Raw genomic sequence first — 13231 nt, forward strand, 5'->3', positions numbered from 1 at the left:
CGTTGCCGAGCACAAGCAAAACAATGGTGTCCATCTCTATTCCAGAGGCAATCCTGAACCCAAGGAGTAACACAGCAGGTACCTCTGCGCCTAAAAGTTACCCCATCACCATTTCTGATGAACTTACCATGACTTTGCATTTCCCTGTGCACACTCCTGCTGCTACAGTTTTTCTCATTAGCATAACTCAGAGAAATACAGCTCATCAGCTACAAGTAAGAAATCACCAAAATATCAAACATCCAGGGACTTCTACATTCAACCTACTTCAAAGTGGTGGCTGTATTTTTCTTAGTGCTTGGTTTAACTGCAGTAAACCAAACTCATTCTCCTGAGCCAGGAGTCACATGAGTTATAAAGATAACCAGCGTGCTTTACCTGCAATCAAAGCACAACCTGAACATTCGCTTTCATGAACACCTGAGTGGTTTTCAAACAAAACTTCAAATACTCAGAAGCTGCTAAACATCCACTCCTCTCACTGTGTTGATTTGTTTGTGTTTGTTTGTTTGTTTGTATCCGTCGTGTCCATCTTTGTGGTATTTCAGGCGTGGGAATGAACCCTCCTTCGGCAGCACACCTCGGCGTATCGGCGGAGGCAGAAGGGTGATTGAGGATGCCTCAGAGGAGGAGGCCGACTCCCAGAGCGACTTCAATGGAACAAAGTCCGTCGAGTAGAGGATCACACGCAACCAAATATCACTTTAACTTTCCAGAATGAGGACTCCAATTTAAATAACTCACTTCAAGGCCTGTTATACTATCTAGCCCTTCCATAACTCTCCAATATATAAAGTCTCTCATTTCCAATTGTTTACTGATCTATCTTACTTAGAGCACTTTTCTCTGCACAAAATAACCAAGACTCTCAAACAGGGATGATGTTTGTTGGCTCTGTTCATGTGTGATTTGCCGTTACACATATATTTTTCTACCCACACTGTTTTGTACTGCACTGTATGACTGATCCTTTCTTACGCAAGGTTTTGTACACGACAAAAAGGCGCCTCTAATTACCACGCTAACCTGTCGTCTCCAGAATCACTCACAATAAGAAGTTAAAGCAGAAACGTCATGTAAATCTGTGAATCTGTAACTATAGTCAGTGACTGTTGTTCTGTTGCCTGTGACTGCTGTTAGTGTTTTAGAGCAGCGCTGCGGTTGTTGAACAGATTGAATGTGTAGTAAAACATTTCTGTCCTGCATCTGCCACCAGTCAGTGCTGCTGCCCTGACAACAAGTATATAGCTGTCTACTCACCTCTTTATATTGCACTTTCCTCATGCTCAAGAATGTTTTATATCAGAGAGGGTTCAATGTAACCCAATTATAAAGTCACAAGCCAAAGTAAACTATACAGCACTTAGCAGCACCCTTACCCCCTCCTTTGTTTTGTCTAGATTTATTGTACATGTTGGAAAATCCTTCAATCAAACCATCAAACTATATCTGTAACCAGCTGATGTTTACATGACACCTTTTCTATCAAGTATTTTTGAACCACCTGCACAATGAATAAAGATGTCAAAAAAAAGAAGAGCAATATATATGTTATCCTTTTATTGTTTCTCTTATGGTCAGAAAGTTCAAACTGGAATCATCACAACGAAACATTACCACCATTTAGTCAGTAAACGAAAACAATAACCGCTCAAACAAAAGGAGAAGAGTCGAGTACCTCAGGCACACACACACTTTGAAGTCCATGAACAGAAGCAGTTGCAAAGTGCTGCAAACTTGGAATTAGTGCACAGTGGTTGAAGTTACAAGTTCAGTAAATTCTTGTCAGTAAGTTGAAATATGAACAGTGAAAAAAGCGGAATTCTCATTTGATATGAACCATAAGTTACTTTCTACAAGTGCTCACAGCTGTTTCTTTATAATATGGAGGAACACAGTGCAGTACCTGCTTCATTAAACGCTGGATTGCAGTAGTGACAATTGTAAGTTAACCAAAAACATTTCAGGAGTCGCTCTGAATGACCTCACCCAAAAGTCTGTCTCTAAAAGGCAGGAGAGGGTATCCCATAAAGGCTCTAGTATATATCTACACACATACTCTATGTACTGTGCTCTGCTTTAATGTCTTTCATAAAATCTATTATTGCTTGGTCTCTCTCTGCTTCCTCCTTTATACAAACCCCAAATGGCAGTCTCACACTTGTTAGGAAATTCTCTCTATACATTCAGTAGTGGACATGTAACAATCTAACTTCTACAGTCAACTAAAACCTGAATAAACACAACTGGTAAACACAAGATGATAAACTAAAGGCTAACATTTTGAGGCAGAAAATGACACCATTCCTGATCTTCACATTTGTGTTACATTGATGTCAGGAAGGAGGTTTTTGGGAGAACTGGGTCTAATGTAAACCTGCTTAAGAGAGTGACAGTCTATGATATTAGAAGCTTTGCTGCATTTCATTTATAAAAACTATCACAGTAAAGCAAGGCCTACCAACTAAAGAGGTAAAAAGAATGACGAAGGCAGCAATGGCTAATTCTAACATCGCTTCATGGCATCAACTGATCCGCTCTGACTTCAACTTTACAGAGAAGCAAAACAAAATGTAGTCTCTCCAAGAAACAGATACTTGGGACTCAGGTTGGAAAAATTAAACCAACAAAATCTAACTCCCTCCCAGTGATGTTCTGTGCTACATTATTCAAGCGCATCGTTTAAAAAGAAATGAAAAAATTAAACATGTTAGTGAAATAAGCAACTTTCAAAATTCAAGAGGAACAAACCTACCCCCTTACTTTCATAGTTGATCAGTTCTCAACCATCAAAGCTTTTGTTTATGCTTCATTAAGAACAATACATCTGCTATTGATCTTCAGGTTTTTGGTCCCCATGTCAGCGCCACATTAGGCAGCTGTTATTCATATAAGGGTTTTAAATTCAGTCCCTATTTCATGATCAATGAGCACTGCAGGAACCAACGGTAACAGCTTTAGTGGGAGCAGCCATGCTTAACCAGCCCTGCTGTGCTTGATTCACCACCACAAGCAAATCAATGGATACAGACGTTACCTTTCAAAGCTACCCGTCACAGTGCAACAGATACAGCAGGAGTTAATGTGTGTGCAGAAGGTTGTTCATTCTTCCATTTTACAGAGGCTGTAGAGCTGCTTCATGTGATAGATATGGTTTGATACTAGCCTGAGGCAGCAGAAATACATGTACCGCTTATGTGGGGCATGGAGCAAGCATTGTAGTCTTCCTGTTCAAAGAGTTCAGCGGGGCACACAGCGACACAGGAAGACAGCTCAGTTTAAAATCCTGTTGCTGGAGTTTATTACGGAGGGAGAGGGGACAGCTTCTGAGTCATGTAGGCCTTCCTTTTTCCTCTCATAGCAGAATCTTGACCCCTCCCTGTGGAGACTGGGCACCCTGGGAGACTCCTCTGGGGGGCGCCGGTCCAAACTCTAACCGCTTCACTAAACTGGAAGACAAGGAGTACGTTAGACTGTGAGAAAAACAGACATAAAAATTCAGCATACATCTGAAAAATGTTCAGCTAAACTTTATTTTATTTTTCAACCTGGTCTTAAACTTTCTAACTGTGTCCAATTTATTGTGTTTCCATATGTTTGGTTGTGACAGGAATGTAGCCAACAAGTAGAAATCAAGGACATTTTCCTTTAAGGCACGAGGAGGTTTGACAAACAGTGATTCTAAGGAGAAAAAGAACAACAGGTTGTTCAACTCACCTGTCGTACTGAAGGGGAGAATTCATGCTTGTGGATTGAAGCTCCGAGGTTCCTTCCAAACCAGACGGACTACCTGGGGCTGCCGGGAGTGCTGGTGCACTGACTGAAGTGTCATACACAAAGTCTCTACAGGACGCCAACTTTGACTCAAGATTCTGACAGGTAAGTGAAAAAGAAAAAAAATGGGGTCATAGAAAAAAAGTACAAATGTACACAGTTTGCTTAAGAGCTTGTTTTGACCGGATGATTTTTAAATCTCTTACCCCGACTTTTCTGAGCAGCTCCCCAACGATGTTAAGTGCAGATATTCTGGCAGACGTAGTGAGAGGATTCCCTGTGAGGTTATCGCCTAAAACAAAAAGATATCAGCATTCTAACACTTAATATGTTCTTTAAAGAGTTGTTTCACTCACTTTCATAGAAGCCAAGGTTTTTTTTTTATTTACCTCGTCTGATACTGGAAGCAGGAGGCGTGGCAAACGAGCTCATAGGTTTTGATGGTGTGACGGGAATGGATGTGTTGGCAGCCGAGGAGTATGACAGATCAACCGTGTCTTTGCCCAGGCTGCTGGATGGTCGCCTCTCCTTCTGACGCACAGCCAGCTCCTGGCGAAGGTCTGACACAAGCAGGAGATATACAGCAGGTTAGCTTTACATTAATGACAAAGATGCAAGTGGCTCATGTCTACGATAGAAGAGCATTGTTTTCTGTTTAGAAGGGATGGGCATTTCAATCCAAAATACTATTCAATAATCATTGGCATCTATTCAACGATTATTTGAATTATCACCCCCCTGCAAACAGCTTTAAGAAGCTCTTTAGCCACCGTCTGGCGGGGATACCGTATTACAACCAGGATACGTTGACAAATTTTACTTTTAAAATGAGAAAATATTCGAAGTAACTCAAATATATTTGAATATTCAAAAAATCATTGCCCATCCCTATTGTATAGCACTGTAAATATCAGTTTGCAGGGACTTGAAACAACTGAAAATAGCCTTGCATGTTAGCTTTGTTTCAGAAGCATAATGTAAAACTCAGAGGTATTCACAACTACTAAGAGATATTTCCACCAAGCAGAGACCCATCTATCTTAAATTTAGTAGGTAATCTGGAAGCTTTAAGGGCTAACTAACAGTACAAAAAAAAGTTGAACAAGCTATAGACATCCAGTGACTTATAGAACCAGTGCCAGTAAGGTGAACAATCAGCATTCTTTCCAAACTTGACGAGCCATAGTTGGTGTTTGTTTATGTTTACCTCTGGCTTCATCCTTGAGCCTCTGAACAGACTCCAGCAGGTTCTCTTTCTCATCCAACTCGCTCTCCAGAAAAGCATTCCTCTCAATGACGTGGTTCATCCTCTGCTCAAAGTCCTCCAGTGACATGATGGTGGCCCTGGGACAGGAGGAGCATTGGTTATTAAAGTTTACCATCTTTGGCTTACTTTGAATTTTTTTTTTTTTTTCCCACAGTAGCTCTACGTGTGTATGTGAGCTGAGGTCAGAGTGAGCCAGTTAGCTTGTCATTGGATGATGAAGCAATGAGATAATTACATAAGACCTCTTAGACACTGACCTCTTTGTCCTCTCCAGATCATCATTGGATTGCTCTAGCTCCCTGATGTATTTCTGCAGGTGATCTCTCACTGCTCTGGTTTGTGTCAGATCTTCTTCTATGGTTGAGATGTGCCTAAAAGCATCCGAATGCTGAGCCTCGAATTTTTCCTAAAACAGCACACAGACATTGAATCAAACAACATTGAGAATAGCAGCTTCACAGGAACAAATCAACGCTACAAAAATACCTTTTGTTATATTTTTCCTTCCTGTCGCGAACAACCTTCAAGCAATCAGAGGGTTAATATAATAATCCTGCATTCACTTCTTCTATTGCTGTTCTTTTCCCCATGGACTGATGGACAAAAATAGCAGTCAGCTGCCTTAAAGCTGGGCGGCAGTTTTCCTTGTGGCAGCGGCACTGATGAATTGGGTTCGATTAAAGACAGTGTGTTGGGCATGCATGTCACTGTTTCTAATGCCTATCAGAAGGAACAATAACGTCTTATTCATCATTCATATCTAACTGGAGCACAAGAGCTTGTCCTTCTCTTCAGGGGCATGGGCCTATTTATAATCAAGGTGCTCTACCTTTATGTTTTCCAGTTCTATGCGGAGTCTGTTGTTGTCTATAAGCAGCTCTTTGTTTCTGCTCTCACATTGCTTCAACTCAGTTTCCAGTTCTGCTTCATAGTCTCTGCTCATCTGCTGAAACTCCTGCAGCTCCTCCTGAGCCTCTTCAGCCCTGATGACAAAAACGAGGTTAAACACAGATGCCAGATATACCATACGATGTGTCCTGGTTGTTTTAATCACAGATACATCAGTACATGTACATTTGAGTGCAGTTCATATGCTCTTACCTCTGATGATGCCTCTCTGCCTGCTCCTTCCAGAAGCCCAGCTCCTCTTCTAATGATGCAAATTTGCGTGTCGTTGGCTCCCCCATGTCTGCTAATTTTAAAATGGGAGACTTTCCTGATGAGTAAAACAAAGAATTACTCTTAAACCTGTCCTTATCTACCATAAGCAGACTCCCTATTCAAAACACTGAACTATGTGGATGCTAACTTGATAGGTGAGCTTCAGTCAACAGCGAAACTGTCCCAGTAGACACATCTAAGAAGAGTTATTGGTACATATACTTCTGTGTTTACCTACTGTATCCAGCGTGAGAAAGAAAGATGATAAGTAGAATATTTAGCTTCTCTTCAGGAGGTGTTGCACTGTGTCCAAAGGCTTAGCTTTTAAGCTAGCTAGCTTGCTAAGCGACTTAGCCAGAATGTATTACACCATTTCAAACACTCTGAAAACAGAAACCACGACAACTCACCTGCATAAAAAATGAGCGACTAAAACATTCTACAGCTAGACTGATGTTTCCGAGGTAAGGGGGGAAGTTACAGCTACAACAAACTGCACAAAGTAATCTCTCAATACGTTTCCCTCAGGAGGACGGGGGTTGACCCATCAACCAAATCCAAACGAAGATGCGATTCTCGGTCGGGATTGGTTGAATCTGATGACGTCGTGAAAATATTATCCAATCACATTACTCTAGAAACTTGGAGCAACGGAAGGCGGGCACCGACTCCACAATCCTTCAGTCAGTCAAGTCATCCTGTCTATCATACGATGTGTCTACGCGGAGGTGTAATAAAATAATTAGGAACAAATTAGTGATCTATATATCCTTCAAAGTTTCATTAAAGACACTATGACAGGTCAAAGTTTTGTTTCAGTCATTTAAATTACAGAACTCGGTATGACCACGCAGCATGACCAATTTTTCATTAAAAGTAACTGCTGTTTCTAATTTGTTTCTGAACGGCGCTCCAGGACTTTTTTTCTCAAAGTGAGGAAAAAGAATATTTTGCAGTTTGCATAATCTGGTTGAATTGTATAGACTTTTTAAAGCACTTCAAGATCCAATCAACACTAAAGTTTACGTACATGTAGAAGCGGTGGATCCACCTTTTCCAAGAGGAGCCTCATATCGTGGCACTACACCCCTGCATACAACACTGTCCAGTGAGCAAACTGTTCATGCTGGAGCAGGGGGGCCCATAAAAGTCAAGTTTACCTTCTTCATTACTATAATGTCTGTTCTTTTGTTAACAGTGTACACTGTGTGTCAGGTGAATAGGTAACCTGTGTGCTTGGTGTGTTCACAGCAGGTTTCAGTTCTTAAAGAATATAATACTTGGCCCCACTATGAGACACATCATGGCAGAAATACAACAGCTGTTTATTTAAAAATATAGTTCATTAAATGTGAACATTTTTAGAATGTACTTTGTTTTACTAAAAGAAAGGGAAAAATTTGGATTTGCCATGATTTTACTGGTCCAGCCCACTTGAGATCAGCTGTATGTGTCCCCTGAACTGAAATGAGTTTGACACCCCTGGCCAAGAACAATCATTGCAGCAGCACTTGGACACTGGAAAGTACTAAGACAGAAAATATTTAAAAGAGTCTCAAATCACTACTGAGCCAATTAGGCTTGAAATGTCATACCCCTAATAACTTCCTGTAGTTTATGAGTTAAATAAAGAAATGATAATAACATACTATTTCCCCTGTAGTTTTTGAGTTAAATAAAAAATGATTAAGCCGTTATTTTCATTAGGCTATCATATACCCATGTGTTTAGTATGGTAGGCTATAATTTACTTTGATAGGCTTATTGAAACGTTGGCAGTGAAATTAAAGATCCCACAGAGAAATAGCTGGTATAACATTCTTTAATTATAAATTCATAATATATGACAGTTACATATCTTTGTCTCCCAATATATCCATTCATATTTGCAAGCATCATCGGTCCACTAATTCAAAAGATCCATGGTCTTCTATTACTTTCAATACGCACAGGTAGTGAGCCACTGTTTTCAAAGTACATCTGCCCAGAAACAGATACATTTTACAGTCCAGAGCAAGCTGTTCCTGGAGTTCTCACAATACCTTACAAACAGTGTCTGCTTCATTCTCCCTTTAGAAGTCATTCACAACATCTCCATAACCAAGACTCAACTTAAAAGACAACTTGACTTAATCTCCGGAGACTCCTGACATCCTTGAGTAAAGTGTTGAAAGTGAGCTCTATCCCCAAACTCATATTCAGACAAAGGTTAGTGCAGAATTGTTCAGTTTCTTTTGTCCACCTAAGCAGTGCTCATTCCCATAATCATGTCAATTATTTAAAAACAGTGTGGTATCTAAAGGAAAATTAAACACATTAAAAATAACTCCATCACATAATAACTTCATTTCTTTTACATTACACTTAGAACGTCATTAGAAGACCAAATGTTGGTCCTCACCTCAGAAGAGTTAACCCTCAGCTTTACATTTTTCTTTGTTCTTGCGCTGGCACGTCTTCTTACTGTCTAGCACATCAGTCTTCACCTGACCCAGAGTCTGCAGTAGGCACATTGTGTCGAGCCCCTCTTCATCAGCCTCTTGCAACAACTCAAGCACCTTTAGAAAAGACATGTTGCATATTCAAAGTTAAGTGACAGCAAACTAAGACACCCTTTTCCACCAACATACTGGACCTACAGCATCTGTACTGTGACCCACCTGCAGACATTTGAATGACTTGAGTTCGCTGAGGTTCTCCCGCAGGAACAGCAGATATATACTGAGGTCATTGTAGACAGGTGTGACAACACCCAAAGAGCCAAAGCCTGGCAGTATCTCGTAAGGCCGGAGAAACCCAGAGCTCTGCTGAGCTGGCCCGAGAGCAGCATACACCACCAGTGGAGCAAGAAGCACATACACTCCCAGGTTAATGTAGCTGAGCAGCCTGAAGACACCTACTGCCACAAGCTTACACTGCACAGCGGAGGGCACCGTGCTGTCATTTTTCAGCACCCCTGTGCGCAGGTCACAAGCAAACTCATCAGTGTGAGAGGCCAAGCGGATGTAGTAGCCAAGGTAAATGCAGGCCAGCAGGAGGATCAGCAGAGTCAAACCCCGACATACAAGATACTTGACCACGAGGCAGTGAGAGAAACGTTTGGTCTTGAGATACTGCTCCACTAAAGGGTATTTGAAACAACCTTCTGTTAGGTCCAAAGCACTGCAGCACAGAAACGAATCAGTATTAACATGAGGTGAAAAGAGTGCAAAAGACAATATCAGCTGAACAATAAGCAAGAAATACTGCTCCCCACAATAAAATAAAAAATCTGATGGACGTCCATGTACCCAGCTAGAAGTAAAATTAAAACTTAGAGCACAATGCTTGCACCAAATGGTAAACGGACTTATGCACCTGGCTGATAAACTTAGTGGAGCACTAATGAGACAGAAGGCTGTTTAAAAAATGGTATTTACCTCTGGGTGTCCTCAGGTCCATCTTTGCTATCTAAGGACACTAGATTCTTTGCCAGTCTGATAGCACGATTATAAAAGCGGTCCAACTCCTCCATGATGAAGTTGAGGTCAGAGGAGAGATGTGGTGCTGCAGTAAAACGCCAGAACAGGGCCGGGATATACAAGAGGATAGCCAGTGAGAGCAGGATGTATGGGAAGAACTGAGGGACAAGCACAGAAAAGGAGAAACAATCTTGATTCTTGAGTGACAATATAAAGAATTTGTGGTTATTTAAAAAGAAAAATGATAACATTTTCCTCAGACTGGATGCTTTCTTAAAGAATATTCATACATAAATGATTAGCATTCATTAATAAATCATAAAGTAAATGCTTGGAAACAATAACACTCTGCAAAAGACATCCCAATGCCCAAATAATCACACTGTCTGCACTACTGCTTCAAAATGCCTTTACCTTGTGCAGCCATAGTGGTGAACTGTCAGCCTGTTGCTGTACTGCTGCCCAACAGAATGAGTCCACATATGCAGCCTGTCTCCAAGAGAAGTTAGTGGGAGCAAAGCAGCTGATCTGAGTACCTGGATAAGGAAACTGAGGAGTTAGTCACACAGAGCAGGTGTTTAGGTGACTCAGCAAAAAAGAAACAACCACTTCATAAGCTGCCGGCCCCTTCTTCTCTGCAGTCATGGCCCAGTAATTGTGTCAGTGAGTTGTTTACATACTTTGTGTCTATAATCATGCATTACCCTATATATTGGGTGTACAATGGAAAGTTCAATGAAGCCTGCGCAATGTACAAATGACCCTATAGGCTATAGACAGTAATGATTAGTCAGCCGTGAGGCTCTCATATTAATAATACAGAATGATGAGCACCTGCTCGCTGAAGTTTCTGTGACTTACAGTCTTATTTAATTTGGCTGCTATGATTACTAAGCATGTTTGTATGCCAAAAAAGTCACATTTATTTAATAGGACAGTTGAAAAAAACAGATAATTTTTAAATTATAATAATATGAGCTTATTGTACAAAAAAATAATACCTATTCGTCTTTTAACAGGAACTAAAAAATGTGCCCACATCACCCCCATTTTAGCAAATCTAAACTGGCTGCCTGTTGATTTTAGGATTGATTTTAAGATTAATTTATTGACTTTTGAAGCACAACATGGACTTGCTCCTCTATATATCTCTGAGCTTTTATCCCCCTATAAACGTGGTCGCAGTCTGAGATCCTCTGGCAGTGCTCTGTTAGCTGTTCCAAGGACCCGACTGAAAACTAAAGGAGACAGGGCTTTTTCAGTCAGAGGTCCTACACTCTGGAACAGCCTGCCAGAGGGGATCAGCCTTGCATAGTCAGTCCTGTGTTTTATGTCATTACTCAAGACACAATTTTACAGGAAGGCTTTTATTGTGTGATTTTATGTAATTTTAGCTCTGATTTTAAGGGTCTGTTTTATAAGTTTGTATGTTTTTAAGCTTTTATTTCATTCTATTTTTATCACTTCATTTTACTTTGCACTTCTTCTTGTTTTTATTGCTCACTGTAAAGCACTTTGTTACCTGTATTGAAAAGTGCTATATAAATAAAGTATTATTATTGTTATTATTATTATTATTATTATTATTATTATTATTATTATTATTATTATTCCTGAATTGTCTTATGCGAAACTTATTGTTATCATTATTATAAATTAATATATTATTATATTTTATTATGATTTATAATAATGTAGCGTGCATTAGTTGCAATAATGTATATAGTCACAGCTCCAGAATTAGAATTCTCTCCTTGTTTACACAGTAGCCTATGGGACCTGTCTTCTGTCTTTAGGTGTATGGGCGCATTACTTGCAGTTAATGTAAACAACAACAGCAGACTGTGAGCATTATGATTTAAGAAGATTATGTAGGTCTAACTGCTGGTGGTACTCTAGATCTTGTTTTACACTGAACACACTGTCGATCCCCGTCTGCTTTTCTGTCTGTGTCATTTTTACAGTACCTCGATTCCAAAAGGTACCAGCCTGTTTAGTGCTTGATAACAGTAACTCAATGCCTGAGGAGAGTCTGCCTGCATAATATGTGAAGCTGTTTATGCTCCTTTGAGCGACCTGAACAATTAAAATCATCATCAGCAGCAGCAGCAGCAGTGTATGAGGTATGAGCGCATCATTGTCGAGCGTGAGAAAACTGGAAGGGTGGAGTCTTAAACCACACCTTCTTCAGTATTCGCACCCCTCTCTTTTAAAGCATTTACTTAAAGTATCTATTTATTATTTCAACATTGCTTCGTTCACCGCAGCATTTAGTGGTTAACCGAAACCAATGAGCTGGTGTAAATATTGTCCAGCAGATGGAAACACAAATACGCCTCATGAATACATTATTCTATATGATGATTAGAAATATCTACTCAGATGATGAAGTCGCAAATTCAACAAACTCACCAACTGACACCTCTTGAGCGAAAGCGAGTGAGATGAGAAACAAAGGCAGGCCCACTGACAGAAACGTGACTATTTTATCCACAGCCAGCTCCAGACGCACCCCTTTGTACTTCGCCTCCGTGGGGTCCTTCAACAAAAAGTCGGAAAAAACGTACTCGGTAGCTACGTGGGCTATCGCCATGACTGATGGGAACAAAAAGCCGGTGTTGACTAATTGGAAAATATTCAGTGTCTGTTCAATCAGGAAAAAAACAAGTGCGTTTGAATTTAAAATTGAGGTTTCAATACAGCGAGCTCCTGCAGGGATAGTAATAAAGTAGTACCGTTATTGATAAGTCCGCCTGGGACTATGGTTGAACCTGCTGTCCCGCTGCTGTACCCCAGGCATCAGAAACAGGGGGACCATGGCAAAGCAACAACCACTAGAGGGCATTACTGAGCCGTGTTATTTACCCATCAGGCAGCATTATACACTGTATAAAAATTCACTGACAGATCATCATGACCATATTTTCTTTTCAGTAGTGGTCGTAATTTCCAGGACTTTTTTCTCACTAAATACATTTTGAATTAGAAATGAATTGCTCATGTCATGAAAACAAAATTTGTTTGTAATTGCAGTAGATAGGCTATATGTTATATGGCCTAGAAGTGGGAATATTAAAGCTGCTGTTGGTAGGAATGGTGTGAAAAAACGTTGTTTTTTCTGCTGGGTTTGGAGAAAAGGTCATAATGCCCATGGGAACTCATCCGTAAGTGGAGTCATTTGAGACTATTGTGAAATCTATGTGTTTTCCAATGCCTTTGTATCAAGCAATGTTATTATTCCCCTTGTCCCCGTTATGACGGACCAATCATAGCTAATCCCCAATCCTCTGTCTTGATTGGTTAAGGGGCGGCCCCTACCAAGTACTCCTATTGGTTATGAGTCCGGCACTATCATGACTGCACACGCCGATCTGTGTTGGGGGGCTAAGAGGAAACCTGGTTGGTCTCTCTGACTGCTGATGACATTATAATGCAAATTACATTATATTATATAATTATCTTTGCTATATTATATTATGTTATATTACATTATTATTGGTTACTACAACATACGGTCCTATTATATACCCATGTTACTTATTATATTGCTTAATCTGTCATTACCAAC

The 13231-nt window shown here is 40.3% G+C and overlaps 3 protein-coding genes across 8 annotated transcripts in view; 1 reads left to right on the plus strand and 2 right to left on the minus strand.

Annotated features, from left to right (window-relative positions):
- The window catches only part of myh11a (myosin, heavy chain 11a, smooth muscle), a 26557-nt gene extending 25012 nt beyond the window's left edge, over nt 1-1545 (plus strand). For 2 of the 4 annotated variants that reach the window (XM_034688075.1, XM_034688076.1), the window contains 2 exons: nt 46-78; nt 549-1545. In XM_034688075.1, coding sequence (XP_034543966.1) covers nt 46-70 — 25 coding nt within the window. In that variant the 3' untranslated portion in view covers nt 71-78; nt 549-1545. The remainder of the gene's footprint in view (nt 1-45; nt 79-548) is intronic. The other 2 variants (XM_034688073.1, XM_034688074.1) reach the window with 1 other exon arrangement.
- LOC117816020 (nuclear distribution protein nudE homolog 1-B-like) lies at nt 1546-6775 on the minus strand. Of its 3 annotated transcripts, none has more exons than XM_034688079.1 (9): nt 6613-6775; nt 6143-6230; nt 5871-6024; nt 5299-5447; nt 4982-5118; nt 4164-4334; nt 3981-4066; nt 3718-3872; nt 1546-3449 (listed from the first exon to the last, which is right to left on the minus strand). In XM_034688079.1, the coding sequence occupies exons 2-9, from the start codon at nt 6226-6228 to the stop codon at nt 3356-3358; spliced, it is 1032 nt and encodes a 343-aa protein (XP_034543970.1). In that variant the 5' UTR covers nt 6229-6230; nt 6613-6775; the 3' UTR covers nt 1546-3355. The 3 variants fall into 3 exon arrangements, with proteins under 3 accessions (XP_034543970.1, XP_034543969.1, XP_034543968.1); XM_034688078.1 differs by having other exon boundaries at nt 6143-6233; nt 6613-6774; XM_034688077.1 differs by having other exon boundaries at nt 6143-6257; nt 6613-6774.
- Nucleotides 6776-8016: 1241 nt separating this feature from the next.
- LOC117816688 (pannexin-1-like) lies at nt 8017-12471 on the minus strand. The gene is made up of 5 exons (XM_034689070.1): nt 12076-12471; nt 10078-10199; nt 9622-9821; nt 8863-9364; nt 8017-8760 (listed from the first exon to the last, which is right to left on the minus strand). The coding sequence occupies exons 1-5, from the start codon at nt 12254-12256 to the stop codon at nt 8614-8616; spliced, it is 1152 nt and encodes a 383-aa protein (XP_034544961.1). The 5' UTR covers nt 12257-12471; the 3' UTR covers nt 8017-8613.
- Between the last annotated feature and the right edge of the window lie 760 nt (nt 12472-13231).

Source organism: Notolabrus celidotus, chromosome 7, assembly GCF_009762535.1.
Source record: "Notolabrus celidotus isolate fNotCel1 chromosome 7, fNotCel1.pri, whole genome shotgun sequence".
In the NCBI taxonomy this organism is placed as follows: Eukaryota; Metazoa; Chordata; class Actinopteri; order Labriformes; family Labridae; genus Notolabrus; species Notolabrus celidotus.